The 26,917-nt window shown below is 39.1% G+C and overlaps 3 protein-coding genes across 8 annotated transcripts in view; 2 read left to right on the top strand and 1 right to left on the bottom strand.

Annotated features, from left to right (window-relative positions):
- Positions 1–3,139: 3,139 nt before the first annotated feature.
- On the bottom strand, positions 3,140–18,409 carry vezf1a (vascular endothelial zinc finger 1a). The gene is made up of 5 exons (XM_044222031.1): positions 18,258–18,409; positions 10,356–11,107; positions 6,409–6,478; positions 6,138–6,300; positions 3,140–5,585 (listed from the first exon to the last, which is right to left on the bottom strand). Exons 1-5 carry the CDS (start codon positions 18,288–18,290, stop codon positions 5,224–5,226), a joined length of 1,380 nt encoding a protein of 459 aa, XP_044077966.1. The 5' UTR covers positions 18,291–18,409; the 3' UTR covers positions 3,140–5,223.
- Positions 18,410–20,913: 2,504 nt separating this feature from the next.
- LOC122888077 (gap junction delta-2 protein-like) lies at positions 20,914–24,020 on the top strand. The gene is made up of 2 exons (XM_044222030.1): positions 20,914–21,018; positions 21,635–24,020. Exon 2 carries the CDS (start codon positions 21,637–21,639, stop codon positions 22,753–22,755), a length of 1,119 nt encoding a protein of 372 aa, XP_044077965.1. The 5' UTR covers positions 20,914–21,018; positions 21,635–21,636; the 3' UTR covers positions 22,756–24,020.
- A 232-nt stretch (positions 24,021–24,252) lies between these two features.
- LOC122888075 (unconventional myosin-XVIIIa-like) overlaps positions 24,253–26,917 on the top strand; it is a 63,922-nt gene continuing 61,257 nt past the window's right edge. For 5 of the 6 annotated variants that reach the window (XM_044222022.1, XM_044222021.1, XM_044222020.1 and 2 more), the window contains exons 1-2: positions 24,418–24,530; positions 25,527–26,638. In XM_044222022.1, coding sequence (XP_044077957.1) covers positions 25,664–26,638 — 975 coding nt within the window. In that variant the 5' untranslated portion in view covers positions 24,418–24,530; positions 25,527–25,663. Of the gene's footprint in view, positions 24,337–24,417; positions 24,531–25,526; positions 26,639–26,917 lie in introns of those variants that run through there. The other variant, XM_044222018.1, reaches the window with a different exon arrangement.

The raw sequence follows: 26,917 nt of genomic DNA, 5'->3' as shown, positions 1-26,917 counted from the left end.
TGTCCCTCAGGTTGTGCCATGTTGATATATAGTCGGCAGCAAGATCTGCCCTGTCTCCTTCTCCTAGGAGTATTTTTCATTTTGAGAGCTCATTTAGCTCTTTGAAATCTGAGATTACAGAATTTAACTTGTTAAAGTAAATATTCCTTATTTCATTGAATGTTGTACTTTGTAGGAGGAAGTGCATCTCTATCTCAGCCTCACCTGTCAAACAGTGACCACATATTCTGTTTTCTTTTGGTTGCCATGATTTTTTGTGTCTTCCTTTTTCAATTGCCAGTTTGTGGTCACTGACCCTGTACTTGGTTAGGATCTGTCTCTGCTTTCTGTCTCTGACAGTAGAGAGATATTTTGCCAATTCATAAACTCTTTTTAGGGCCAGATAAGATTTTGATCTGTTTTGGCTTTTAGTTTCTTCTTTCCAATGTTCCAAATAGGTTTCTTTACATTGCGTTATAATTTGGTTTAGTTGTTGTGAGACTGGCCAGAGTGTGTCTGAGAGGGGGCAACTGACATAGGGGACTCTTTTCTGGGCTCAGCTCTTGGGTTTGAAGGGGTTTGGAATGGAGGGTGTCTAGGGAGCTGGATTTAAGGTGATTAAAAAATTTGAGCACTCTCTTCTGAATATTAATTATCAGTGGCTATCTGCCTAATTCTGCTCTACATGCATTTGTTGGTGTTTTTCTGTGTATGTGTAAAATGTATCTGCAGAATTCTGCATGAAAAGATTCTGTTGGATGTTTTCCCCAATGGGTATAAGTATGATGACTAAGTGGACCCCATACTTCACTACCATACAGCGCAATGGGCTGGATGACACTATCAAATATTTTAAGCCAAATTTTAATAGGAATTTAACGCCTTAACGTGGATTTTCTGGTTGTGGCCAATGAGGGAACCAGGTCCCTGTAACGAGTGTGCAGAGGCCCATGTCAGTATTTTATGCATAACATGCTCCCTTGCGTCGTTGTTCAACTTCATTGATGCGTATTCATTCAGAATCCCTCATTGGCCACAACCAGAAAAGCCATGTTAAGGCCTAATTTTTGTTGTGTTAACGTATAGAAATATTTCGTGTTAATACTACAAAACTCTACTAGTTAACACTCATTTTAATGTAGTCTAAACAAGTAATCTCTAACATGTTACTTGCGCAAATGGTGCTCCATAGTTTTCAGCTTTGCTTGTTAACCCAGGTTTTCTTCATCAGGCTCTGTGCTCGTTCCCATAAAAGGGGCCGTTTGATGCAGAATTGGACTCTTCTTCTGCACAAAATGGAGCGATTGCGTGCCTCCTACTATAGTCAAGAGGAACAGGTCGTTATAATGGAGAGCTATGAAGAATATGAAAAAATTATTATAGCAAAAAGCAACACTGTTGCTGCAAATAAGGCAAAAGAGGAATGCTGGCAGAAAATTGCTGATCGACTCAATGCACTCTAAACTTGATAGGCCTACAGCATATTTAAACATTATACTCAAGAATTGCATTTAGGTCTGACAATGTCCCTTAATGAAGGATACGTAGAAATCACTTCAGTTTTTGGCCAAATCAAAGTGAAACGAATTGTATTGAATTATTATTATCCATGATAAATACCAAAGGACTAATCAGTTTTCTAACTGATGTTCTATTAGCTGCAATACCAGTACTGTTAAACGGACTTGGCAGCAAATCAGGACCAAGCATAAAGACATCATCAGCGGCGACTACGCTGAAACCTCTCAGAGACAGAGGCGAGATTTCAAACCTACATAGACAATTGGCTTGCCTCATCACTTCATGAAGGTGAAGCCCACATGTTTCTGGTGATTCGATGTTATTGCCATTATCACTGAGAGCGCTTTCCAGCCAAGCCAGTGTATTCAGTCTTGTGCTCTACCTGGATCAATGCGCTATGTTTGTCATAGTGGCTCTACTGCACCGGCTACAGCGAATGGAGACAGCCACTAGGGTCAGGAAATACCAAAGTTAACCTGACTACAAATTCTCAGTTGTCAGTGTCCTGAATGCACCATATTATTTTAATCAGGTTACTGCTAAGGGTTAATTTTTTATATTGTAGTAAAATAAATGGAAACCAGCTGCTGCGTGGAAGGCAATCCAAACTAAAAACTAGAAATGTGTTTTGGAAAATGGTTGCCAATATGTAAGTAACCACAATGTGCAAATGATAGGCAAAACCACCTAGTTGATGGATACTGTATGGGAGCCCTGAAAAGCAAGCGAGAAATCTTTTTTTTCCCTGTTGATTCCATTTCCAAGTCTGATCAAAACAGTTTTCTCTCCTGTGTTTATAATTAACAAACAGGTGACAGCCCCCCCCCAGGATTTTTCTAAGTACCTTAAAAAACAACAACAAAAAAACAAAACAAAAGTATTTCATCTGTAAAACAGGCAGAATTATTTTTTCATCTTTAAAAGCTACAGAGCCCCCTAAGGGTCATTATCAAACTTCTGGGTGGGAGCTGTATGTATAAGGAACATCAATTACTGCACCACACTTCTAGCAACAAACCTTCTACCAAAACCGGTTTCAACATTGAAGGTTACTTTAATTTGTGCAAAGAACAGAGGACCCTGCGCAAAAACGCAAAAAGCTTTCCAGCTTGCGTTGGTCTGCATTCCTGATGTATCTCTGCAGGTGGTTCAATGCTGTCTGCTCTTTCTGCGACAGAACCAGACTCTATGCAGCATTTCAGTCACCTTCTTCTTTGTTGCTTTTTTGACTCATACAAATACAGCTCACTAGCTTTATGAGGTAGATTCAACTGCACATCTGTAATTCCACCTCTGGAGATGTCTGCTATTCCTCAGTGAAACCCCTCTGGGGTCCAGTACAGTACAGAGCACAGAAACTGTTCACGAATGAAACCGACAGCGTCCTGCAGATTCCTGAACTGCTTTCTTCTGGAGAGACCTCTTGATATAAGAATTCATTTAAGTTTACTTTCACTAATTACATAACCATGCATGCCAATTGAGCACCATATCATCATACAAAGCATTTTATAGGCTTGTATTCGATGGTGTTCATTAACTAGAAACTTTTTCTTCTGTTTAACACTGGAAATGTTCTACCAAAGAGATAAATAGTAATTAACTCCTATGTATTTGATACATTACTTAATACAACACATTTGATAGTTTTCTTTTATTTAGACAACCCAAATAAAAGGCACATAACATTGCGCATTTTTATGTAATAATTTGACAAACATACATTTTTAAAAAATGTAGGAATGTTTGACCTTTCTGCTAATCAGAAAGCCTAGCTTCTCATATATACAAAATTACCATTGTTAATGTTCTAATACAAAAGATTTATAAAAAAGGTTATCTTATCTTTAACATCTATTGTAACTACCATATCCTTGGAACTAAAATAGTTTTGTACAAAGATATACATTCAACTGCTTTCACAAGGGATCTGGAATTTCCAATTGTTTTTTTTCCTTAAAAATAAAGAGATGTTCAATTCCACAAGAAATGTTCAGTTTATCACATTATTATTGTATCAAATTTGGCAAACAGGCTATCATAGTGTATCTACTTATATGCATAAGAACAACAAAAAAAGCTACACTAATATTTTGTTTAAAACAAAACTTGGGAAAATGACAAACATGCATATTGCATTTTTCAGTATAAACTGAATCAATTCAAAGAGCCGCAACACTGTTAAAATAACATGGCATTCATTAAAAAATTGTTAATGTTCAACAGCTACAGTGTTTTGGGTCATGCAACATCAATCTTGTCCCATTATTTTAATGGACACAAACTTGCATTTTATCAAACTCATTCAGATCTCAGCCACATAACTATGCAGCCTGAGACTGAACTTGACTGAAATGTAAAAAAGGTACAGCATGTTTGCCATTGCACAGTAAATGATTATTAAAATGGACGGTTATGTCTAAAATCAATAATTGTTGGACTTCTTGTCCGTGATGGAAGTCTAGTCAAGTCTTTTAAACACCACAGTGCCAAATGATTTAAGAAATCTAAAAAAAGAACATGGAGAAGTCAAGAATCAAGATACATGGTAGATATACTCAATTTAAAAGGAACCAAGTTCAAGAGTAATGGGCTTGTGTTTCCTGAGTGAAGGGTCCTTAGTATCATCTTGGGACTATCGCATAAATGATAAAAAAAAAAAAAAAAACAGTGTACAGAAGAGTCAGACAAAACTAAACTAATTAGTCACCATTATGATGACAGTAACTACAAGGCCAGGCCTTTCCATGTTCAGCCACTAGATGGCCCTCAAGCCCTCAAGGGCAGACAGGCTAACCAAAACACTTAAGACTCCAATTTGATCTTTGATAATACTGCTGCTCACCTGTATGTAGGATATGCTTTCAGTGCAAGACTCATTCCATTCTGACTTCATGGAAAAATGAACACTACAACTAGGCAAATAAAAACAAAGCTTTGTGTTTCCATTCAAATAGAAAACAAAGTACAAATATTTCATCGTCAAGAGGACAGTGTTGAGATATCCACTCGAATGACAAGAGCACAAATTAAAATGCTGACATGAAAATACATTACTATGTCAACTGTACAAGTTAGTCACTGTACCTCAAGAGCATACCTACCATCTGAGAAAAAAAAAGAAAAGAAAAGCTATAGCACTGTGAAAAAATATTCTTCCATGCAAGTGGAAGCTGCTGTCCCTTTTACTAGACTTATTTCCTATAACATTAAATAGATAGTGATTAGCAGGCTAGTTAAAAAACAGCATACAAAGTAACACCCAGAGTCTTGGGGAGAGAACTTGTAAAACATCAAAAACAGCAATTTATAGTTATTGCTTTAGTCCATTTTTCATCTCCCTTTTACAAAGTACAGGTGTGTTTTCCTACTGAGGAAGAATCCTCTCCTCTCATTTGTCATGATACAAATCACAGTTTCATCATTCTAACTGACTACACTAAGTCTCACGGTTGTCCTGATTTCAAGATAAATCCTACTTGATTCCTACTCAAGTGTTCTGCATCTCATGTCAGTCACTTAACATTAGTTGGGATGCAGCTGTGACTTGGGCAACTCCTACCGGCCGCACAGCTCATGTAAATATTCACTTCAGGGTTAGATGAAGTAAACATGGGTCAGGAAGAGAAAGAGCTGGGCTTGAGGTGCAAATAAGGAGGACAGGAGTCTCTTGTTTCACTTCATTTTCCTTTTCTTTCTGGCCAGTTCAGTGCTCTCTCCTTTTTACCAGGGCGGGGAAGAAGGCAAGACTTGGGACAGAAAAGACATGCTATCCACTGGCCTCATGGCGATGTTGAGCGGACCAGCCATATTCATCGGCATGGGGGTCGTTATCGCGACTGGGTGGGCAATATTCATGGGTGCCGTGGCTGGGATGTTGACAGAGGCAATGTTGACAGGCCCGGTGATGGTAACTGGGTGCTGGAGGCTGACTGGAGATGTGATATTGACTGTGTTGGTGCTAATGTTCATTTGTGCGGCTATAGTGACAGGGTTGTTGGAGTTGACCCGGTTCATCGCCGAGGTGATGGCGGCCGAAACGGACACAGGTGTAGCTGAGGCAGAATTGCAGATGTCGTTACCCTCTGGAAAAACATAAAGAGTATCATTTGTAACTTTTGTTCTGCAGCAGCTCCAAATAATTGTTCATTGGTAAGAGGATAGCTAAATGGGCAACACCCTCATTACTCCTACTGTAATCTAATGTAGCATAAGATTTTAACAGTACCAAAACATTATACCTTCTAATGTAACAACCAGAATTTAAACAGGGTGATGGGAATGAATATGTAAGGCTTGACTAACACTGTTTTCATGATTACTACAGCAGAAATGTGACCCACAAATGCTACTTGCCAAGTAAAGAGATAACAAAATGAGGCAGAGATTTTTAAGCAAAATTATCACCAAAAAAAGGAAAAGACAAAAGAAAGATTCCACACTGCCAAAAAATTCAACAGTGTTGGAGGACGGTGTACAAACTAAGGAAGATAACGCAGTATGAGACTTAGTGGTTTTGACCGCTAATGTTGATGATAAAAATGACTTGTGAATAAAGATTTTTTAGGACCTTTCACTAACTGCACACCTTAAAGTTGTGATATTAGGGGTATGTGTTTCTGACAAGTGTGACATACCTTTGTTGCAGGAGTTAAAGTTGGTCTGTCCGTGAGTCTTCAAATGGCTGGTGATGTAGGCTGCACTGAGCATCTTCCCACAGATGCTACAGGTGACCTTGCCTTCATGCCTGATCATGTGGGAACGGAGTCTGTCTTTGGTGGCAAAAGCAGAGGTACAGGCCTGCAGCCCCACAGCAGACAAGGTCAAAGGTCAGTGGAGTACAACAATATAAATACTAATAATAATAATAATGATAATAATATGGATGTTGACAGTAATGACTCTTACCGTTACTTGACATTTAAACGGTCTTTCTGAGGAATGCACATGCTTCACATGGCAGCTCAAGTGGTCTGGCCTAGATTTAAAAAAACAGAAACAATAACATTTAATCTTTATCACAATCTTTAACTTGAATCTTTGGTTTGATGCAGTGAGCTCCATGAGTTTTAAATGAGTCACACAGCACTGCATCTAGAAAAACTACTAAAGAGCAGCCCTTTGCGAATTCAGATTCTTAGATTATATTCATTAACAAGGAAATTTGGATTTTAATAGTGATTTCCTTGAACTGTAAACGACTACATATTTTCAAAACACAGTCAGTGCTACCCTCAATTGTAAAACAAATAGTATGTTGTCTGCTACAGACGCCTAATTAGTGTGTTAATAATGCAGGCCCTTTTCAATAACATCAGAAGAAGTCATAAGCAATAGTTATAGTGACTATATCTAATATATTTTTGGGGTAATTACAGTAACTTTACATTTACTTTATAGGTTGTTAAAAAAAAAAGTGTATCAGAGCACCACATGTAAGTGCACAAGCACAAAGTGAAAAGCCTTATACACATCCCTTCTATACATTGCAAATGCAGAAGCATACGGATCTGCTCTGTTTGCTTTGATAATGAGGGGATGAGCACCCCCCCCTCAATTTCAGTCAATGGCTGTTAATTCTCCATGATCAATCGTGCATGAATTAGTTTGACCTAGTTTCAAAAAAGCACCACACTGAGATGGTAAATTTGTACATTTTCTACTTTTTCTGTTTCTGAGTAAATTGACAGTTAGCATTACACTACACTACTACTGTTTATTTTCCTGCAGCCCTGACATTACTCACAGAAATATGAAGAGAATGTTATTGGATTAGGGCTGGGTGGCAGTTTTCAAAAATAATAGACTGAATTTGCACAACATCTCTCTCTGAGGATTCGGAAGAGACTTTGTGGGCCACAAAATTAATTCATCTTCATTAATGCAATGGGGGGTTGTATTATTGTATTTCTGACAAAAGTCAACAACTGTGAGAAAGTATTAAATGCATGTTTACAGTTATGAAAAAATGTGAGGAATCAGTCTGAACAACCATGGTTCTGAACAACCTTTTAGATTGTCAATATAAATAAAATAAATAACAGCACTTTTTTTGTTGCATTTTACTTGCTTTCTCACTGAACTGCATTATGAAACTAGCTTGAAAGCTAACACTTGTTTACTTCATTCACCAATTTGGCACCAACATGTAATTCATACTGTATTCACATTAAAATGACTAATGGCTGAAAAAGAACCCTGACAATAACAGGTGATGTTTACTCACTACAGATGACTCATTGAAATACATTTTATCCACACAATAATACAACTTATAGTCCAAATACTTATGGTATCCTAAAATAAGGGCCTATACAAAAATCTTTGTAGCATATTTTGCTGTTAAACTGAAGGTTAAAAATAACAAAAAACAACAAACATCAATGAAAACACAATCCTCAGTGTTCTACTGTATAATTTACTATTCCCTGCTTATCAGCAGTTGCCTAGAAAACAGCCCTTTGCCTCTTGACCTTTACAGTGAAACTCCAGCATTCACAAATTCTTATTGGCATTGATCCTTCTCTATCAGCGTGTTAGTTCTAGTGAAGCTGTGAGCTGAATCATGTTAGAAGTGCCATAATGGAGTGAGTAAGGGCTACAGCACTGGCAGCTGCTCCCCAAACTGCAAAGTTTCATGCTGCTGAATTTTTTTTTTAATACAAATGAGTCGTCAAGTCGAGTCTTCTCAGTGGTGCCATGAACCGGAATCAGGTTTTCCCCCCCTTTCTTTTCTTTGGTCCCACTGACAAGGAGAGCAGACACCAGACAGTGCCTGCCTACATATCTGGCTGAGTGGCAGTGACTCAGTGCCCTGTTATTCAGTCCCCATTCTCACTTTCCAGTATGCTGATGAATCCCAACCCCACGTCACTGTGTTGGAGGCATGCCTGAAACTGCCCTACACAGCAGTGCTAATGTTACAGCTTGGCTAGAGTACACTGCCAATGATGTTTTTGTTTAAGTTGTGTTGCAGCACAGAACTCTTCTGGTATTATCAATATTCTCTGCTCATTCGATGCTTATTTACATCCACCACCGGATATTTTGGCTCATTAAAAGATAGTGAAATGTTTTTTGTGTTGATAAATCTAAATAAGAAGCCACCATGAGACCTTCTTAAACAAAATATTTATTCACTACATAGTAAACGTGTTGACCTGAACATTACCGCATGGTTCACTGAATTCCCTGGGGAAAGAGAGTCTGTGACATGCTGGCGGGAACCGCAAAGTGACAAGTGACGCCTCCCCCTCCCTTGATACTCTACCACTGGTGCTCTCCCAAGTGCGACTGTTAAACATGTGGTTGAAATGGCGTGGGGGTCAATACAAGTACAAATCTAAACTGCTTAGCTCTACAATAAATATGAAAACATAGCCACTGGAAAGCTACACGGAGAGTAGATGGCCATACAGTCATCCCTCTGTATGAAATCATGGTGGGACTGAATAACTCAAACACAACTGGCTAAATTATTCACATACAAGTCATGCTACAAGCAATAGGGTTGCTGTTCACTTAACTTTTGGTAAAGCAGAAATTGTTTTTGCATCTGGTGATTGCACTATTTGTTAAATAAATCCACTCTTTGTATTCACTGCCAAAAACATGCTAGTGAACAACTGCAAACATGAAAGATGCAAATTTAGTATATACGGTTACACTTCAGTCTAGCCAGCATGTTTTCTTACTTGAAACACAGCAAAAGCATTTTTGGACTGCCAAGTAAATAGTCAAAAAAGGTATGTTTGTTAGAATTTGTTTATCACCATGTTATACTTAATTCAATGCAGACAAGTCAAGACTTTTCTCTTTGACCCTGGAATGCAACCATCAGAGGATGAAATTACTTTCTGCCTCCACTACCATAAGAGTAAATTAGATCTCAGAAGCATACTTCCTGTTTACAATAGCCCTGTTACTTGTTGTTACTTGTTGATTGAACATGTATGAATAAACTAGAGCAGTTGTAAAAAGAATCTTGTTTGCATTTGCCTTCATTTTCTCACCAATTTAGTATTTGCTGTTGTCACTGTGCATTGTCCCTGTTGTTGCTGATCCCATTGCCTACCAAACACCTCCTCGGATACACATACTGAAGAGTTGCAAGCCTTTTCTTTTTGCTGCAGTTTCGGAACAGTACGACATGTAGAGATTCACAGGCCTTCAGCATTTTACTAAGTTGCTTATTAAGTGACTGTTCCTGCAAGTTTAGTCCACTTCAAATGCCTGTTGATGTAGTATGTCATGCTTTTTTAACCACTATGCTATTGGGCTAGGAGGAACCATAACAACTTATTCCACCATCTCAAGAGAGATGAGGAATGTACAAAGACATTTGAAACGGGTAATATTATCACCCCATGAAATCAGTTGCTAGCACTTAACAGTCATCCATTGCTCAGGGTTTGCCAGTCTGACTCCCTATGACAAGTGTGTCTGGCAGCCTGAAGAAACATTTTCTTCACATTAGAGATACTAAAAGATCCATTTCACCTTTTTATCCACCTTTTGCACTGATAGTTATTCATTCTTTCCCAAAAATATACCTTCAACAATATTTGAACTAGATGTGGAAAAATAATACATTATGGCAGAGAAATACGTTTCTATCATTATTATAAAAACACTTTGAACAAAATGTAAAGTAAAAAAGGGAACAAGCTTATTCCCAATAAAAGTGTGTGCTTGTCAGTTGTATTATCTACAGAAATACTGCAAGTAGCCATCGTTCCCATTTAAAAAAACGCTACCTATTTCACTTGAGTATCAGTCACAATATTATAGGATTACTACCTCAAAAAGACAACATTTTGAACAACCTATCAAAGGCCCAAAAATGTGATCCTTACCTGGAAAAGCCTTTCCCACACACAGAACATACATAGGGCTTGTGGACTCCCCCGTCATGAGAGCGAACATGGTAGGTCATTCGGTCCTTCCTTTTAAAGCGTTGCTGGCAGATGGGGCATTCAAAAGGCTTCTCATCTGAATGGGACAGCTTGTGGCGATTCAGGTGGTAAACATCACGAAAGGCCTTGCCACACATCTCACACCCATGGTTCTTCTTGACAGGTTTGGCGGGTTTCTTGGGGACATTTTGTTGCGGCACATTGCCCATTGCCGATGATGTCATGATACTTGTGCCTGAGGAAACAGAGGTGGTTGCTGTGGAGAGGATGCCTGCTACCGTGGAGATGTAGGAAGGGTGGCCGTTGTTCTCTCGTGGCATGGTGGATATCATGGGTACCATGGTGGGGGCCGTCTGTGTAGTCTTCTTTGGCCGTGACACCATCTTGATACCGGTGTGGCTGGACTCATGACGTCGCAGGTGGTAGCTGTCACGGAAGGCCTTGTTGCAATAGCCGCAGACAAAAGGTGTTTTGCCTTTGTGTTCCTTCTTTATCACAGGCACTGGTGGTCGTGCACCTCCTCCACTGGCCACATGGTCTTTGAGGAGATCAGCAGCGCTGGTAGGGGGCTTCTGGTCTATTTGGATGGGCAGGATAGGCTTCTGGTCAATTTGTTCAGCTCCTGCATTCAGAAGTGGCAGCAGGCTGTTCTGGGCCACCTGGTGCTGGTGGTGGAGGGCTTCATTGGCCTGCTGATGAAACAAACACACACAGAGATAAATATTTGGTTGAGCTGAGATGAATTTGTTGGCAAAATTTAATACGAGCTTTAAGGCAATACAACAGCTGATACGGAAGGGTGAACATCTTTTCTAATTGAGCACTGTATATTATACACTACTCGATATCAAAACTGTAGGAATTCCTCACTGTATCATTACTTTCCAAAGTCTGCATAAGAATTACCAGAATAAACCAAAAGTGTAACATTTAACTAAAAGCTGTACCCCCACTGTAAGTTTGTCAGGAGTCAGCTTTGACAAGTCCGTGAAAACAACATGGGTTACAGAAAACAAAATACGCACTGGATCTGTCATTAATGAGGCTGACGCAGCATGCTACTAATGCAGAAGAATCCAAATATACTAGATGAAAAATGATCCCATCATGACAGTGCTGATTCATCATGTGACTGCAAAGCAAGCATACCAAATTAGAGGCATAGCAGAGTGCAGTGCTCTGAAGAGCAGGCCATCAGCTCAGCTATGGAGCTCAGTTAGAAGACAGTGAAGTAAAAGAGGGAACTGCACACACACTATAGAAAATACAGTTCATTAAACTAGACAAAACAACGTGGATCTCGATGGCACAGCCGCTTTCTGAGTATGTGGCCTCCCACTTTGTGTTATTGGGGTTTTGCAGCTGCAAACCAATTCCCACTACTGCCACAACACAAATAAGGAAGTGGCTGGGTGCAATTAGCTGTAGCAACAACAACTAGTTGCTAAGTTGGGTTTCACTCTTTTAAGTAATCAAATCTCCCGACTGAGGAGGTCAAGATGAAATCTGTATCTCTTGCCACAGCCGTGACCCAAAAGGAGATCAGAGCGCTATAATAGTCAGGTCGCTCCAGCTAAAAATTTTCCAGTGCACTTTGTTTAGGCATGTTTTTCACTGAGGTGGGGGAAATACAAAATGAAACAAACAAGGAAAAACAGCATAATGTAACTCAGTGATATAATGCTGCTGATTATATAGCAGACAACAGTTTTTGCAGCTGCACGCTATTTATAATCATTGGGGTTTGTCAGCATAGGTTAGTTATATTCTAACCATTTAGTTATATTCTCAGGTTAGAAGCTGGTCTAAATCTACATTTTGACAATTACACAGCTCAGATAAGTTTTTGACAAGTTAGTTACTCCCCCTCATAAGAAAGCCTTAGATTTCTGTTGACCTACAAACTAACCTGCCTACATCCATCGAAATTAACAGAGAAGGAGACACAGTTGCAAACACTATTAGCATGGACAGATGTTAATGGTTAATCACTCATTTCTATCAGTTCAGATTCCTCTATAGCTCTGGCTAAACTTGTAATGAGAAAAATACTTACTACTTCTGTTGAAGTTTCTAGGGGTAACTCTGCTGTCCTCTATTTTAAAGACAGCATTTTCCCCCCATCAAAGCACAAATATTGTATCACAGTAAACGGACACAGTCGAGATAACGGTGTTGTCAACAACCAGCAAGAAAGGCCAAGGTGAAATGCTTGACCTTTCCCTTTGAGGTTCAATCATCCGTCGAAGAAGGCCAGCAAAGAAAGGAGTTGCAAAAGAGGAGGCAGGGGACAGAAAAGAAAAATGAACCGCACAATGTCCTCCTTATGTCATCTAGCCTATTGTGAAAGACACAAATCTGAGCAGTGATGCCTCAGCAGGGGATCTTTGTATGCTCATCTTCATTGATTTGGCTCATCTATTCATGAGACAGGGACATTGTTTATCCACAGACTACTCAACTAAACTAGCAGTCATTCCCTCATACGCAATGGGACCTGGGAACTTGTGGAGAATGCCACCAAGCCCACCCATCCATTTGTCTAAGCACCTGCTCACACTTGCCACCTTCAAGGATTAGTCATCATCATGCCAGTCCGCTGGCACACCAGGGGTGGGGGGAGCTTTATGTTTGGGTGGGGGGATACCAGCCGGGAACTCTCTTTGTGAAGCTTGTGAACAGCAGACATAGCCACTGCAGACAGCCTGCCTCTATACAGAGGTGCAGGGCCTGTAAGCTGCTGTGCCTTCATGCAGCTCTGACCATTTTGACACAAATGCGTTCTGACAACTGGGGCTGCTCCCTCATAAATAACATCAAAATGGAGGGAGTGTCCTGATGGCTCCACGGGCCACTGTAGACTTGAATTGAGCTCATGGTCTGAATCAGATTATGCACTGTCTTTCTGAAATCTTTTGTGTCACACTCTACAGCTGCTTGTTGAAATCCCAGTTTTTACAACCCCCCCGCCCAACAAACAATAACTGATAACATAAAAATGGAAGGAAGGAGGAGAGATTATACTGCAGAAAACATATAATTTTGTTTTTTTTTCCTGGTACGTGTAAAGTCTTCTCGCCAAGTTTATTCTAGGTCGTTCTTCATTAGTTCTGAAATCTTTAGCTGCTACTCAGGGCCTTTGCTGAGTTGACACAAGTTCTTACAAAACATCACTTTTGTAATGTTTGTAATCCTTCTGGATTTTTTCATAGCCTGTAAAGCTATACGAATACTGCAGGGATTCAGTACCTTGCTTGTTGATGCTATAGGTTGCAGGAAGAGGTATTTCAGATCTGTGAGCAAAATGTTTTAGAGGATTTTTTGATATATGAATTCTTTCACCTGGGCTTGGACTGCATCACATAAGAGGATGATATAAGCCATTTCTAACTAACTCACCATGTCATCCTTCTCCCAAAAACACTCAGCCAAAGGTGGTGGCATTTAAAACATCCCATAGAAAACAGTACTGCCAGGAACAAGGAATTGATACAAACTTCCATGAGATGTAATGCAGTTTAAAATCTATGAAACATGTATTACCTGTGAGCACAAAGCTCTCTTGATTCAAGAAAACTGCAAACATTTCTAAATTGAATGAGTAGCCTACATTATTGACAAACACTACCCCTCTGCTGTACTGGTATGCTTTGGGGGTTTAACCCTAAAACCCAAGGCCAACACTGACATACGTCAAGGAATTAACTTTTAACAGTTACCGAAAAAGTTCACCTTTTGCCAGCATAACCACTACAATACAAACACATAGTGATGAGAACACCTGGTGAACAGTAAGAGTGATGTAAAACACTGTTTGGACTCCAAACTCACCCTAATTTGAATTTGTGCTATGCAGTAATATTCACTAACATTCTATTATCAGCTTTTGTTTTCTCAAAAGGCATTATTACTACAATTCTGAAAGGTAATAGACCTTTTTCATTTTGGCTTGCCATGGCAAGAAGAGCACAGGTATAATTGATAACATTAAAAACATGCATTCCATTTAGGTGAGCTAGTTCCAGAGCTCTGGTATTGTGCATGCTGGCTCACTGGCACTTTTTGAGCCATCGTAAACGAAATTTGTTTCACCTGTGCTTTTCTACAACAAGTCAAAATGTCTGCCTCGAAAAAGATCTATTGTTAAAAACATGTATGTAGAACATGAATGAGCAGTACAATATATGAAACTGATTAAATACTTCTCACTGGCACTATTAAGCCTTAATTTCACAAAGGCTGCTGAGTCTATTTTTCCATACATTATAATTTTATTAAAGTCTACAAAATGAGGGGATGGGGCTACTACAAATGTTGAGTCTAGAAAAAAGGATGTACTGCGGCATTAGGACTTAAACCTAAAGTTTATGACTGATGCTAAAGCTCAATTCATTCATATACAGTTAATCAAATTATTTTGTGTCATTTCAAAAGGAGTGGTTTGTTGTGATGGACCTGTTTCAAGCAAAACAAGCTCTAATAAAAACCCACTGTAAGCTACCCGCTCAGCACCAAATGGCAGACAGAAAGAGTTAGTGACTAGTTGGTAAACTAAGTTGAACATCTAGCAAGCTAAAGGCCCAGATAACTGTCACTGCACTGAATGTGAAGATCTAAAATGTCATTTTGTTGTTTACTGTATTAAGAAATGGATCTACACCTACAAATCAACAAATGGCTTCCAAATGCAAGGTATATCCCCAACAGCTTTCTTTAAACCATGTTTATACGTCTTGCAGTGTCCAGTAAAGGCAATTTATTAGTTTAAGATGAGTCAATATTTCAAACATTTAACATTTTCAGTGTAGTGTCCACCTGTTGAACATTTTCTTTTAGACATTTGGGAACTTATCAGGCAAATGCTTTGGTAAATTGGTAAACACCTCTTATGCGTAGCACTTTTTATACATTTTATAGTGTTTTTCCTTGAGTGGCCAGAATGGAGTTTCAGGCACAGAAGGATTGCATTATTACTTTCTCACTTTGGGGAACTCTTTACCAGTTCCTTACTTTGTAGCATTACTGGTGTATCACATCCTGACAGATACTGGATTTTTAATATACTGCACATGTATCCAAAATAAGAATAGATACAGCTGTACTTATGGTAATATTCAAGCTCATTTACACAACAATACGGGTAATTTAAAACGCCTGACAAAGTAGTTAAAAAGAATATGGTAATCATCATCTTTTAATTTACAGCTCTTCATAAAATACCTTTCTAGAAAAGGTAACAGTCAAGAACTTTAAAACTAAAAATGCTGCAAAGCATGTGTCAACTGATAGTTGAATGAAATATTGCTCTCCTTACGTCAAGCTCCCGAATGCTAACTGCACACAGATTTACATGAGACTGACACAGTAGCGGTGAGGTACATAATACATGCAGGGCTTCTGGCTAGGTGCCAGACACTCCACAACAAGCCACACTGTCCATCTGCCTTTTTCATCAGGAAGAAATAGTGCTCAAAGATGTAAGTGATCAGTCTCTGACAGCAGGGCAAAATGTTACTAATACCACAGTAAAGGTGACGTATCTCAAAAGGCTGCGATACGCAACCTAAACTTTATTATAAATATGATAAAAGTATCCCACAGTGCACTATTCATACTCTTTCCAACTCTTGCTTGCCTAATACTAAGCAGGGCTAGTGTTAACACCGCTGAATAAATAAATGTTAAAGTCCCCTCCACTCAAAAATATGTTTTTCTTCTTGTTCCTACAGTTGGATGTTTGACCTTCACTGTGCAGAATGATGTATGTGCAGAGTTTGACACTAGAAGGCTGTTTTCACATTCATCTGCTGAAGGTTTTTCTGATAGAAAATCTGATTTTAAAAAGGGGTGGACCTGCAAGCTTGATTTGTGACATCACAGATAATTTGGAAGCCAATCCTGGCCCTATTTGCAACTTATACAAGTGTGATGTAGAAACTTGAAGCCGCCAGTGCACACACACTGAGAATGGACTTTACAGTTAAGTAGGAGACATCTTGTGTCAAGCAGGAAAACTTTAGAAATGAACTAAATTTGCATATTCATATACTCTTGAATGAGGTAGAAGCTGCCTTTGATGAATGAGCTGTAGAAGCCTTTTTAAGTATTTTAATGTGGAAATTATACTTTTTTTTTGCAGAAAGACATATCAAACAAATTATTGTTCCAAGCAGTCTATATGTTTTAATACATGTATGGAGGGGATCTTTGGCTTCTTTAGCAACACCTTTATCCACAGTTTTTAGAAACATCTTTAATGAGAAACATTTAAGTTCTCTAACATATTTATGATAGTTCAAGCTTCCCCTGTGCCACTTCTACCAACTCTTGACCTGTCTTGACTGCTTCTCCTTGTGGCTGGCATTGGCAAGAGACTCAAAGATGAAAGTACTACCAACAAGAACTCATATCTATACCTGACCCTGCTCTCAAATACATACAGTCACTCATATGAAATCCAGTAAAATAATAAACTTAGCAGCCAGCAACTTAAAGCTCATTTTCTAAAAAATAGGTTCAAGTATTTTGTGAATGATACTGAACTGCTGCAAAGTTCATTGAGTTTATCACACCCACTAAAACATATCATAGATAATACACAGAAATTTCCCTCTTAAGACTTTGAAATAGCAGCAGAAGGCTGCAGAATGATGATATACTTTGGATAAAGGTTCATATACTGATTAAAACCGGACAAAATGACAGCATTAAAATAAAACAATCATATGTGCGGCAAAACATTGAATAATTTGAAATATTCCCTCTCCTTAAAAACTGGGGGTCTTTCATGTTCACACTCCGCTCGACGTTAATTCTTTGAGGCTTAAGTAAGGCCACGGGAATAAAACATTTCATTGAACAATAGCCTTCCATCTTAGTACACAGTGAAAACCACTAAACCGTGGCACACATCACTCTCAACAGCGGCACTCACTTTGTGGCGCAAAATGGATTTATTTTAATTGCATAATGTCGTTGCTAATTTCAAATCTGCTTCTTCGTTGCTAGTGTTAGCTGATGTTGTGTGCATAGTTTGAATTCCTTCCCATCGCGGTCTTCCAGAATAAATAGCTAGTTAATAAACAGAGAGCAGTACAGAGCTGGTTAGTTTTGTAAGTAACGTTAGTTTTGTAAGCTCATTACGACAGCCTCGCCCAAACTATGCTAAATTAGCCAGCGAGTTTGATGAAGGCAGCCTAAACATCGTTAGCTAACTTGGCTAGTTACTGTCGAACCGGCTGAGGCAAGCGGAAAGTTCACCGCGGACTTGCGAATCGCCGTTAGTAAATCTCAACAGTTGATAATCAAAGTATACACGTATTCAACCTAATCGCTTTAAATCAAAATTATCTGTGGTATTATCCACGTTACAATGAAAATCTGAGCCGGCGTTACATCTCATTATCCTACGGCGTCCGATCAAAGCCCTCAATCACAGGGAAAAACAGGTCTGTCTCGATTGTAACGGTGCAGTGGCGTCTCCAGCCTTAACGTACTTCAAATCATCCCGCATGTTTTGCTGGCTTCGACTTGGCAAAGAAACTTAAAAAAATACAAACGCTGTCGAGTTATTCAACATCTATTATTTGAATATTCGTACAATGCAAAAACAACCCACATTTTTCAAGCACTCGTTGTGGAGAACTGATTTTTTTTTGTTCTAGCGTCATTCCCAAGCCTCACAGCTGGAAGCCTGGATTCATATACCATTGTTTTGCTTGGTTACTTGATCTTGGCAATACTCGTTTAAAAACTGGTTTTACCGCTAAGATATCCTGTGCTTACATTTTTTACGGTTGTTTTACGAGCTATCCCAGTTTCCCTCCTAAAGAGTCAACTTACTTGAAAAAGAAACGTACTCCAGCTCGGCTCCATTTCCACACTTACTAATTCTGTAGGAAACCTAGTAGAAGCCTACAACAAAGCAACCAAACATGGCAGCTGAAACAACTTCCGGTAACCTCGAGGGCTGTACCACTTTTGATACTATTTAGGGGGGGAGGGTTAAATTTAGTATGTTCAAAATAATGAATGTAATCGATTATGCGGTTTACAAGATATAGATGAATAAATAAAGACTGCCAACTTAAAATGTGTCCTAAAATATATTTGTAAGAGATGATCTGAATCGTCTCTCACCTATCACAGAACTAATTTGATGTAGTTGGATTTGTAAACACCCCTCTGGATGCGTTTTCGCTGATTCTGCGAGGGCATTTGTTATAGTCGACTCCTGTCGCATGTGGTTGGGGTATGATTGTGTTTTAGTAACCCTCCATTCGTTTTTGAACATTGGGATTGGAAAGCGGTTTGTTCTGCATTACAAGCATTTGTCCTGTATTCTCTCCCATAATGATATTTTTTTTCAGTTTAAACTGAGCGATAAATAATCCGCGTGCGTAGCAGTTTATTTTCATTCATGAGATGAGGATGAATGAAAACGACAGAGCTCATAAATTGCACGTAATGCCTCCAGTGGACTAAAATAACATACGTTCAGTCTACTCCGTGATGATGAATACGCCACTTAAATCAAATAAACTGCGATAAAAAACAACGTTTGTTTTATAGGATTATTTCCTGCAGAATTTGATATTTGTGCATTTACCCCAGGGATTTTTTTTGTCAGTTGACAGTTAAGTCCTATGGATGAATAAGTCATTTCTAATGTTGTTTATTGAGATTATTCTCACACAACATGTTTGATTCACATGTTAAGGCTGCTGAGTATGTAGGAAAAAAAAATCTTCTACATAGTTTCAAACACTTAGAAAATGGGAATTGACCCTTTCTGTGTGTCTCACCAATATACAAACCATATCTCGTCAGCATTCTTTCTACAAATGAGACAGACATGCATTTATTCATGATTCGTCTCAGAACCAAATGCAGTTTTTTTCTTCACTGTGCTATATCATTCATCATCAAACTGTATAACTAATGATTTACTAACATGTAGTGGACTCAACCCTCAGAAAGAGTGGTAACTGACACACTGGAAATGAATCATAGCTGCCTTGTGTCATCCTGATCCTGTCTCAAAGATGTTTCATGTCATTTGATAGAAGGAAACACGTGATATATGACTATGAAATATCAATAGATGACTGATATATCTGTTGGAGCAGGGTAATAGGCCTTACCATATGCAGGCAGACAATATTAGGAATACAGGATGCCTCTCTGTGGTCAAATGACACCTTCAACCTACCCAAAAAGTACAGAGCATCTGGAGTTACAAGAACAGTAGGTAATGCCAGATGACCTTCATAAGCACAAAGGGCTGTCCTAGAGGCTCAAATAACAAAGACACTTGTATGTCATTCCAACATCTGTCATTCAAATCCAGCTAGGCACATTCTGTATGAAAGATATCACTCCCCTTGCCCTTTTCTAATTCCATATTGGCTGTAAAATATCTTAATAAACTAAAAAATAAACCTTCCTATTGAGCTAATAATTAGCCTATGTGGATACAACAATCAGTTTCAAGGCAGCAAAAGAGTGCTGTTTAAAACTAATTACCTGGGTGTCACCAAAGCAACAGGGCCCTGATTGCTTGGCAGCACCAGACAATGTACACAATACACACTTAGGCAAGTAGCATGTCAAACAATTTTAAATTTGTGTTATGACAGGAGGACCACTGTATAGGTAGATAAAAAGATCATCCTTATTCCACTGACAACTCCTACAGAATCATTCTACACTATAGCATCAAAATAATTATATCACATGGGCTTACAAAGCACAGTTATCACAGTATCTCAAATTAAGTAATAAGAGTTGAATTTTTCTTCTAAACTGCATACAGCCAAAGAAAAAACAAGCTACTAATGTAATTCAAATCTGAACACTAAAGACTGCAAGTTTATAATGCCCTCAGCTGAACAAAGGTTTTTGTCTCTCCAGCCCATATGTGTAACATACTCTGTACATGTGTACCACTTACTTTTCATATTAGTTTTTTCCAAGAGGAATTTCCTGTTATTTTGCTTCAACATTTCACACTTTCACACTTTGTTACACGTTACATTTATGAATAAGATTTGAGGTATATTCTTTGTTCCACAACAACAAAAGTGGAAAATAAAAAGAAAGTTGTTGGTAATTCTTAAAGCTGTCATCCTATGTGATGATAAGAGAAAATTGATTTGCAGTGCTGTGGGGATTCTTCACATTACATTTTGAGGATTTGTAAAGTGCCTCCACGAAGACCAAAGTACTAAAATCTGGGAAAATGAGTCTTGTATTTCAGCTCTAAAATGAAAGTGGACACAGATCCATGCTTGAATCAGTATTGTGCACACTCTTTCCAGTACGTTCTTTGAACTCTCTGCTCGCCCGTGAATGGCTGTTCAGGGAAGGTGCCCCCATTGTACATTTCAATCTTTGTCCCACTGTACATTGAAAGCCTTTATTCACATACAACGCAATGAACATTTCAGTTAGAGCTAGGGAATATGTGTCGTCAGCCCATTCTCCCCTCATCCAGCTCAAAAGACACGATAACATCCAGCAACGGGCTCCACTTTAAAATATAGTTATGCAGATTGCTTCCTCTGATATTGTTCCAGCTTTGGATAAGAAAGACTCTCCAAAGGTAAGCTCCTCCAGGACAGGAGAACCAAATGAATATCGTAGAAGTTGATTACATTTTAGCTTGTTTGACTTTTTAACAAGATGCATTTCATGATTAATTCTTGAATTAGGAGAAGAGTTTAGATATTACTTGTGTCTCATTGAATGTAACTAAACTTTTTGTGTGAATATGAGAAGCTGCTGGTCATTTACAGCTTCATGCAATACCTACTCTTATGTAATAGCAAATAAACCATGCATGATAAAATAATTCTTGATCATAACTCAAGCAGTTTATTCTTTTGAAAAAATCCATTGTGAAAAATTACAGTAAAGGTCATGCCAGGTTGTGACATACTAACATGAGGTGATGACACACAGAGAAAGCTATTTTATGATATTTATTGTATATTTAGAGGGGATTTCTACTTCAAGATTTAAATCTAGATAATATTTAAAGTTATACATGTGCAAGTTTATCTGGTTTCATGCACCTGCTTCCTTGGTAAAACATTTGTTTTCTCCTTAGGAGTGCAGGGTGTATGAGCAACCACTTCCGTTTGATTATGATTCAGTTATTGATAAAAACATTCTGCCTTACTACTGTGAATAGTCTTTTAACTACTGTGTTTCCACAGAAATGGGAGACTGGTCCATTCTTGGCCGCTTCCTAACGGAGGTGCAAAACCATTCCACAGTCATTGGCAAGATATGGCTGACAATGCTGCTCATATTCCGCATCTTGCTTGTGGCCCTGGTAGGGGATGCTGTCTACAGCGACGAGCAGTCCAAGTTTACCTGCAACACCCTACAGCCTGGATGCAATAATGTCTGCTATGACACTTTTGCTCCTGTCTCACACTTGCGCTTTTGGGTCTTTCAGATCGTTCTGGTCTCCACACCTTCTATCTTCTACATTGTCTACGTCTTGCAAAAAATCACCAAGAATGAAAAGTTAGAGGTTAAGAAGGTTGAAGTGGTACCCAGGTCCTTGCCTTCACTTGAAAGGGACAAACATATAGGAAGAGATAAAGAGACAACAGTGGAAGCCGGCAGTCCTTATAACACAACCTATAACAATGAGGACTGGAGCCTCCAGGAAGGTGAGTGTGAGGAGAAGAGCCAGCTGGAAGAGGAATTGAGAGAGGTAGGAAAGGACCCAACCCAGCTCTCCAGCCAAGTACTGCTAATCTACATCATACATGTTTTGCTCCGCTCCATCATGGAGATAATCTTCCTCATTGGACAGTATTACCTATTTGGATTTGAAGTTCCGCACCTTTTCCGCTGTGAGACCTACCCCTGTCCAAACCGAACTGACTGCTTTGTGTCTCGAGCAACAGAGAAGACCATCTTTCTCAACTTCATGTTCAGTGTCAGTCTAGGTTGCTTCATCCTGAACATTGTAGAGCTGCATTATCTAGGCTGGATTTATATTTTCAGAGTATTGTTCTCTGCATGCTGTACATGCTGTCAGTCGGATAGAGGCCCTGTGCAGCAGGTGGAATTATACTCTGACAACAACCCGCTGTTGCTTGAGCTCAAACACTCTTTACGTGGCAGGGTCGTCCTGCAGACCACCTCTACCATGTCCCGGGACAAGAGCAGCGGTGTCCCAAACCAGGCCCCGGCCATCTCCTTTGAGACAGACTCTACACTGGAGTGCACTTCAAAGAGAAATCCAGATGAGAAGGAACGCACCAAGACTAGACTGCACAATATGGCCAAAGTAGGAAGAGGCAAAAAGTCATGGCTGTAAATGATTTCAAACCATATTTTTCTTTTGTGTTATATTTTTTTATATATATATATATATATATATATACATATTCCATCTATGACTGCCCTTGTATATCTCAAAATTGATTGAAATTGAAATCTTTTCAGGATGGAAGTAAGCTATGAAGTTAGTGATTATTAAAATGATTCATACAATTTTAGAGAGAAACTGTGACAGATTCAGAGTATTTGTTTCCAGCCTCAGAAAATCTCACCAGTGCAAGAGTACTTAACATTAATAACCTGGAATGATTTGATTCCAATTTTGGAATGATTTGGAGGTGTTGCAATTTGTTCACCATCCTTGGTTTATTAGGTGTACTGTAGAGAGAAGCACTGATATTATTGTAATGCAGCATTTTATGAAAATGTATTTGTAGATATAGTCAAACCAATGCATTTGCTGTGATTTATTCATACCTCCACTTACTCCTACTTACCCTTGTTGAAGAAAGAAGGACCACAAAGAATCTTTTTTAAATAGGCAGATGATGCGTTTAAACATCAGCAGCTTCATTCTTGGTTGGCCTGTTAAGAAAGTTTATATCTTTTGGACCGATTCTCATTGTTTTGTCTTTCTAAATTGTGCTGCAAGAAAGCAAACTTAACCAAAGTTAGTGGAGTGTAACCTGTATCTGTGCCAGAAAAGTCTGTGTGGGACAAAAGGCTTGATTTTCCTTGACTTGGTCAAATATAGCTGAACAAATCTTCTTGCTGTCCTGCATGGCAGTTATATCCCATAATATATCACATCCTCAAGAGCTTAGATTTCAGAAATACAATTTGAGCTGAAATGTAATCATATATGCAAAAGTCTCAAATGTATAAACTGGGGCTAGCACCACACAAATACCAAGATTTATTAGAACATTTAATGATCAAATTTAAAGTCAACATCCCTTACAATATCAGATCTCTAAATGAAGACATGTGTTTGGGCATTGAGTTCAAAGGTGAGTCCTGACAAGCAAAATTGGGCAGCCTGGGAGTATTTACCTGTGCCTGTAATGTACCTGCACATTCAGTGTTACAGTAAGTAAAAAACAAAACCAGGAGAGGTCACTGCTGTCTGGTTTACACTGGTGCTGCCTTCATGCACTGTTGGAATTACTATACTTCCAAAGAGTTTTAAGCATTGTTGACCCACATATTATTGTAAAGGGCTAGTTTTGGCACAGTTTGTCTATATGTAACATATACAGGTGGACTGCATGAAAGCAGTATAAGTAAAAGGTGGTGAAAGTATTCTTGAAATAATTATTCATTTTTGTGGTGTTGTTCTATTCTCATAATTCAAACAAGTTCTATTGTCATCTTTAGATATATATAGGCTATTCTATTCATGACTACTAACTGCCAGTTCTTTAAATTAAAAACACATATAGGGGCTTGGTTGTGTGCTAGGCCCGCTTTAACGATCGTAATTGCCGTAAATCGGAGCTTACGACAAGCATTTGAAGGCATCACAAGTACATTTCTCGCACCTACTGTCAATTCCAAGGAAGAAAATACTGAAAACTTCAAGCAAGACAACAACGCGGTTATTTGGGAACAATTGCAGGTAGGTCAGTGCCATATCTGCTAATAAGGTTTTCTCTGCATTATTTTACATTAATGACATTTTTACGCTCTCTACTGAAAGTGTTCCCTAAGGCCACCGGTGCTAGAGAATGAGGGCAAAGCAGCTTAAAGGGAGAGCATTACGGCCAAGCTCTGGACTAGTCGCAGCGACAGCCTAGTTATACCATGTGTACAGTAAGTTCAGTAAAGCTAAAAATCAAGAATGTTTTCTCATTTCCTGTGAAAAGTGACGATGAGAATATTCACAGAATTGCAAAGTGCTGTAAAGTGATTGTAAATGCTTTAGGCTATTTCACGGCCTCTCTGACCTCAGGGGATGTGATTAAGTGTGATTAGGTGCGAATTTACTGTTTATGGGTTCACACAGGCTCTGCATGTGCAAGGCAGCTTCGATTGAGAATCTCATGCACAAATGTTCAGATGTTCTGCATCACTTTAATGGTGATGCTGAACGTTTGACAGCAAGACAGATAAGGCCAATGCTCTTCCAGACAGTGTCTGTATGTAGGGCAACTTCAAATGTATTGTGGTATAGACATGTGTCGGTGTGTAGGACTGAGATAATAACTACCAAATCTAGAATATATTTATGTTTGCAGGCCATTTCCTTTGTTGACACTGTAATATATAACTAGGTGATGTCAGTTACACACAGCAGCCACAGGGTAGGCTACCTCTACTTCTGATTTGAATTATTTTGATTGTGTGTTGATACTTTGGATGAAAAAAATGACTTAAAATAAGAAATCTACAAGATGAGAAGAGTGATATACAGTATATGATAGAAATGTTTTTGTGTTGCATAAGATCCATAAGATGTAGGAAGTATGTTAAAACGAACAATTATGGGCTTGAGTATAGCTGGACTGTGAACCTACTGATTTGCCTTCTTTGCCTTATGGGGATAGATCTATAGATATAACAAGATTTATATTATAACAAGAACACGACCAATTATGGATTTTTAAGGCCAATATAATATTCTATAAATAAAAACAGAAATATAACAAACATATATGAAAGTTGAATTTAATAAAGGGGCCAAATATGGATAAAAAAAGCATCCTATGAAGAATTTACTGTATCTGTATTACAGTTGTGCATGATTAAACAATATGGCTCTAAGAAAATATTTTCTTAATTTTCTTCTCTTTTTCCTCTTCCCCACAGATGACATTATAGGTCTGTACCTACTGTAGATGCTCTCAGGTACTTTTATGAGATCTTCTCATAATCATTTCTATCAAACTGTCCTTTTCTCGCTGTAAACAATTCAAACTGGTAAAAGACCGCAGAAAAGTTTGAGCATGTTTAACCTAATTAAGAAAGACAAGGAGAAGGAAAAGGACTTGGGCAAGAAGGAGAAGAAAGACAAGAAAGACAAGAAAGAGCGCATGTCTCAGGCCGAGTTAAAGAGCCTGGAAGAGATGAGCATACGTAGAGGCTTCTTCCACCTCAATCGAGGGAGCTCTAAGAGGGACAGTAGGAGCAAGTTGGAGATCTCTAGTCCAATCCCAATTAAGGTGGCTAGCAACATGGAGCTCAGCCTGACAGACCTGGAGGCTGAGCGCCTTCACAAAACCCTGGAGCAGGATGTGGGGCCAATAAGTGCAAGTACCTCTGGTGAAAACATGAAGGGAAGTGAACTGGAACATCATCGCAGCTCTGTAAAGGAGAGAGCAGCTAAGTTTGGGGAATTGGCCAAGTTGAATGCTGTGGTAGGCCAGAGGCACGTGTCTTTTTCGCTGAAGAGCAAAGAGGACAATGCTTTGGATGCTTCAGTTCTTTCTGAGCAGAACTGGACTACATCTCCTTTGAAGTCCCACCCCAACCCAAACGGCAACAACATGGTTCACATTCCTGAGATTGTGGAGAAGACCTTCCCTGGTACAGACCTACAGTTGCCTATGCTTGTTGCTCCACCGATACCAGATCCAAGAGAGCTTGAGCTGCAGAGGCGCAACACTGGGGATTTTGGCTTCTCTTTGCGGAGGACCACCATGCTAGACAGGCAGCCCGATGGGGGAGTGTGTCGGCGTGTGGTACACTTTGCCGAACCAGGTGCTGGGACCAAGGACCGGGCTCTGGGCCTGGTGCCAGGAGATAGGCTGGTGGAAATCAATGGGATCAATGTGGAAATCAAGAGCAGGGATGAGATCGTGGAGATGATCCGTCAGTCTGGAGAGACAGTCCGGCTTAAGGTGCAGACGATTTTGGAGCTGAGTGAGTTGAACCGCAGCTGGCTGAGGACCACTCAAGACCTGGACAAAGAAGTCTTTGATGTAAGTTGTACTGCTGAATGAGTTTCAGCCCACTGAGTGAATGAATTAACTTGCAAACACAAATTCCACATTTTCTGATTCTTTTTCTTCATTGCCGTTGAATAATTTCATACCTTTAAGTGCTTACATCTCAAAATGCTGCTTTTTTGTTGGCTATGACATCACTTTGGATCTCGTGACAATTTCAAACTTTTGAAAAATATTCTCCATATTTACATTTCACTGAGAAACAGAGCTTGTGTTGTTCTGGTGCTTCTGGATCTGTGTTATTTGGTTACC

Source organism: Siniperca chuatsi, linkage group LG14, assembly GCF_020085105.1.
Source record: "Siniperca chuatsi isolate FFG_IHB_CAS linkage group LG14, ASM2008510v1, whole genome shotgun sequence".
Classification (NCBI taxonomy): Eukaryota; Metazoa; Chordata; class Actinopteri; order Centrarchiformes; family Sinipercidae; genus Siniperca; species Siniperca chuatsi.
This window is presented reverse-complemented; position numbering and strand designations above follow the sequence as displayed.

What these genes read in the sequence shown, in the direction of transcription:
- vezf1a (XM_044222031.1), bottom strand. Translation starts at nt 18,290, where the DNA reads ATGGAGCCGAGCTGGAGTACGTTTCTTTTTCAA. An exon ending in TGTGGGAAAGGCTTTTCCAG is followed by an intron (nt 6,479 to 10,355) that starts GTAAGGATCACA and finishes TTTTAAATCTAG; the next exon opens with GCCAGACCACTTGAGCTGCC. An exon ending in CGTTTAAATGTCAAGTAACG is followed by an intron (nt 6,301 to 6,408) that starts GTAAGAGTCATT and finishes GTGGGGCTGCAG; the next exon opens with GCCTGTACCTCTGCTTTTGC.
- LOC122888077 (XM_044222030.1), top strand. Translation starts at nt 21,637, where the DNA reads ATGGGAGACTGGTCCATTCTTGGCCGCTTCCTAACGGAGGTGCAAAAC.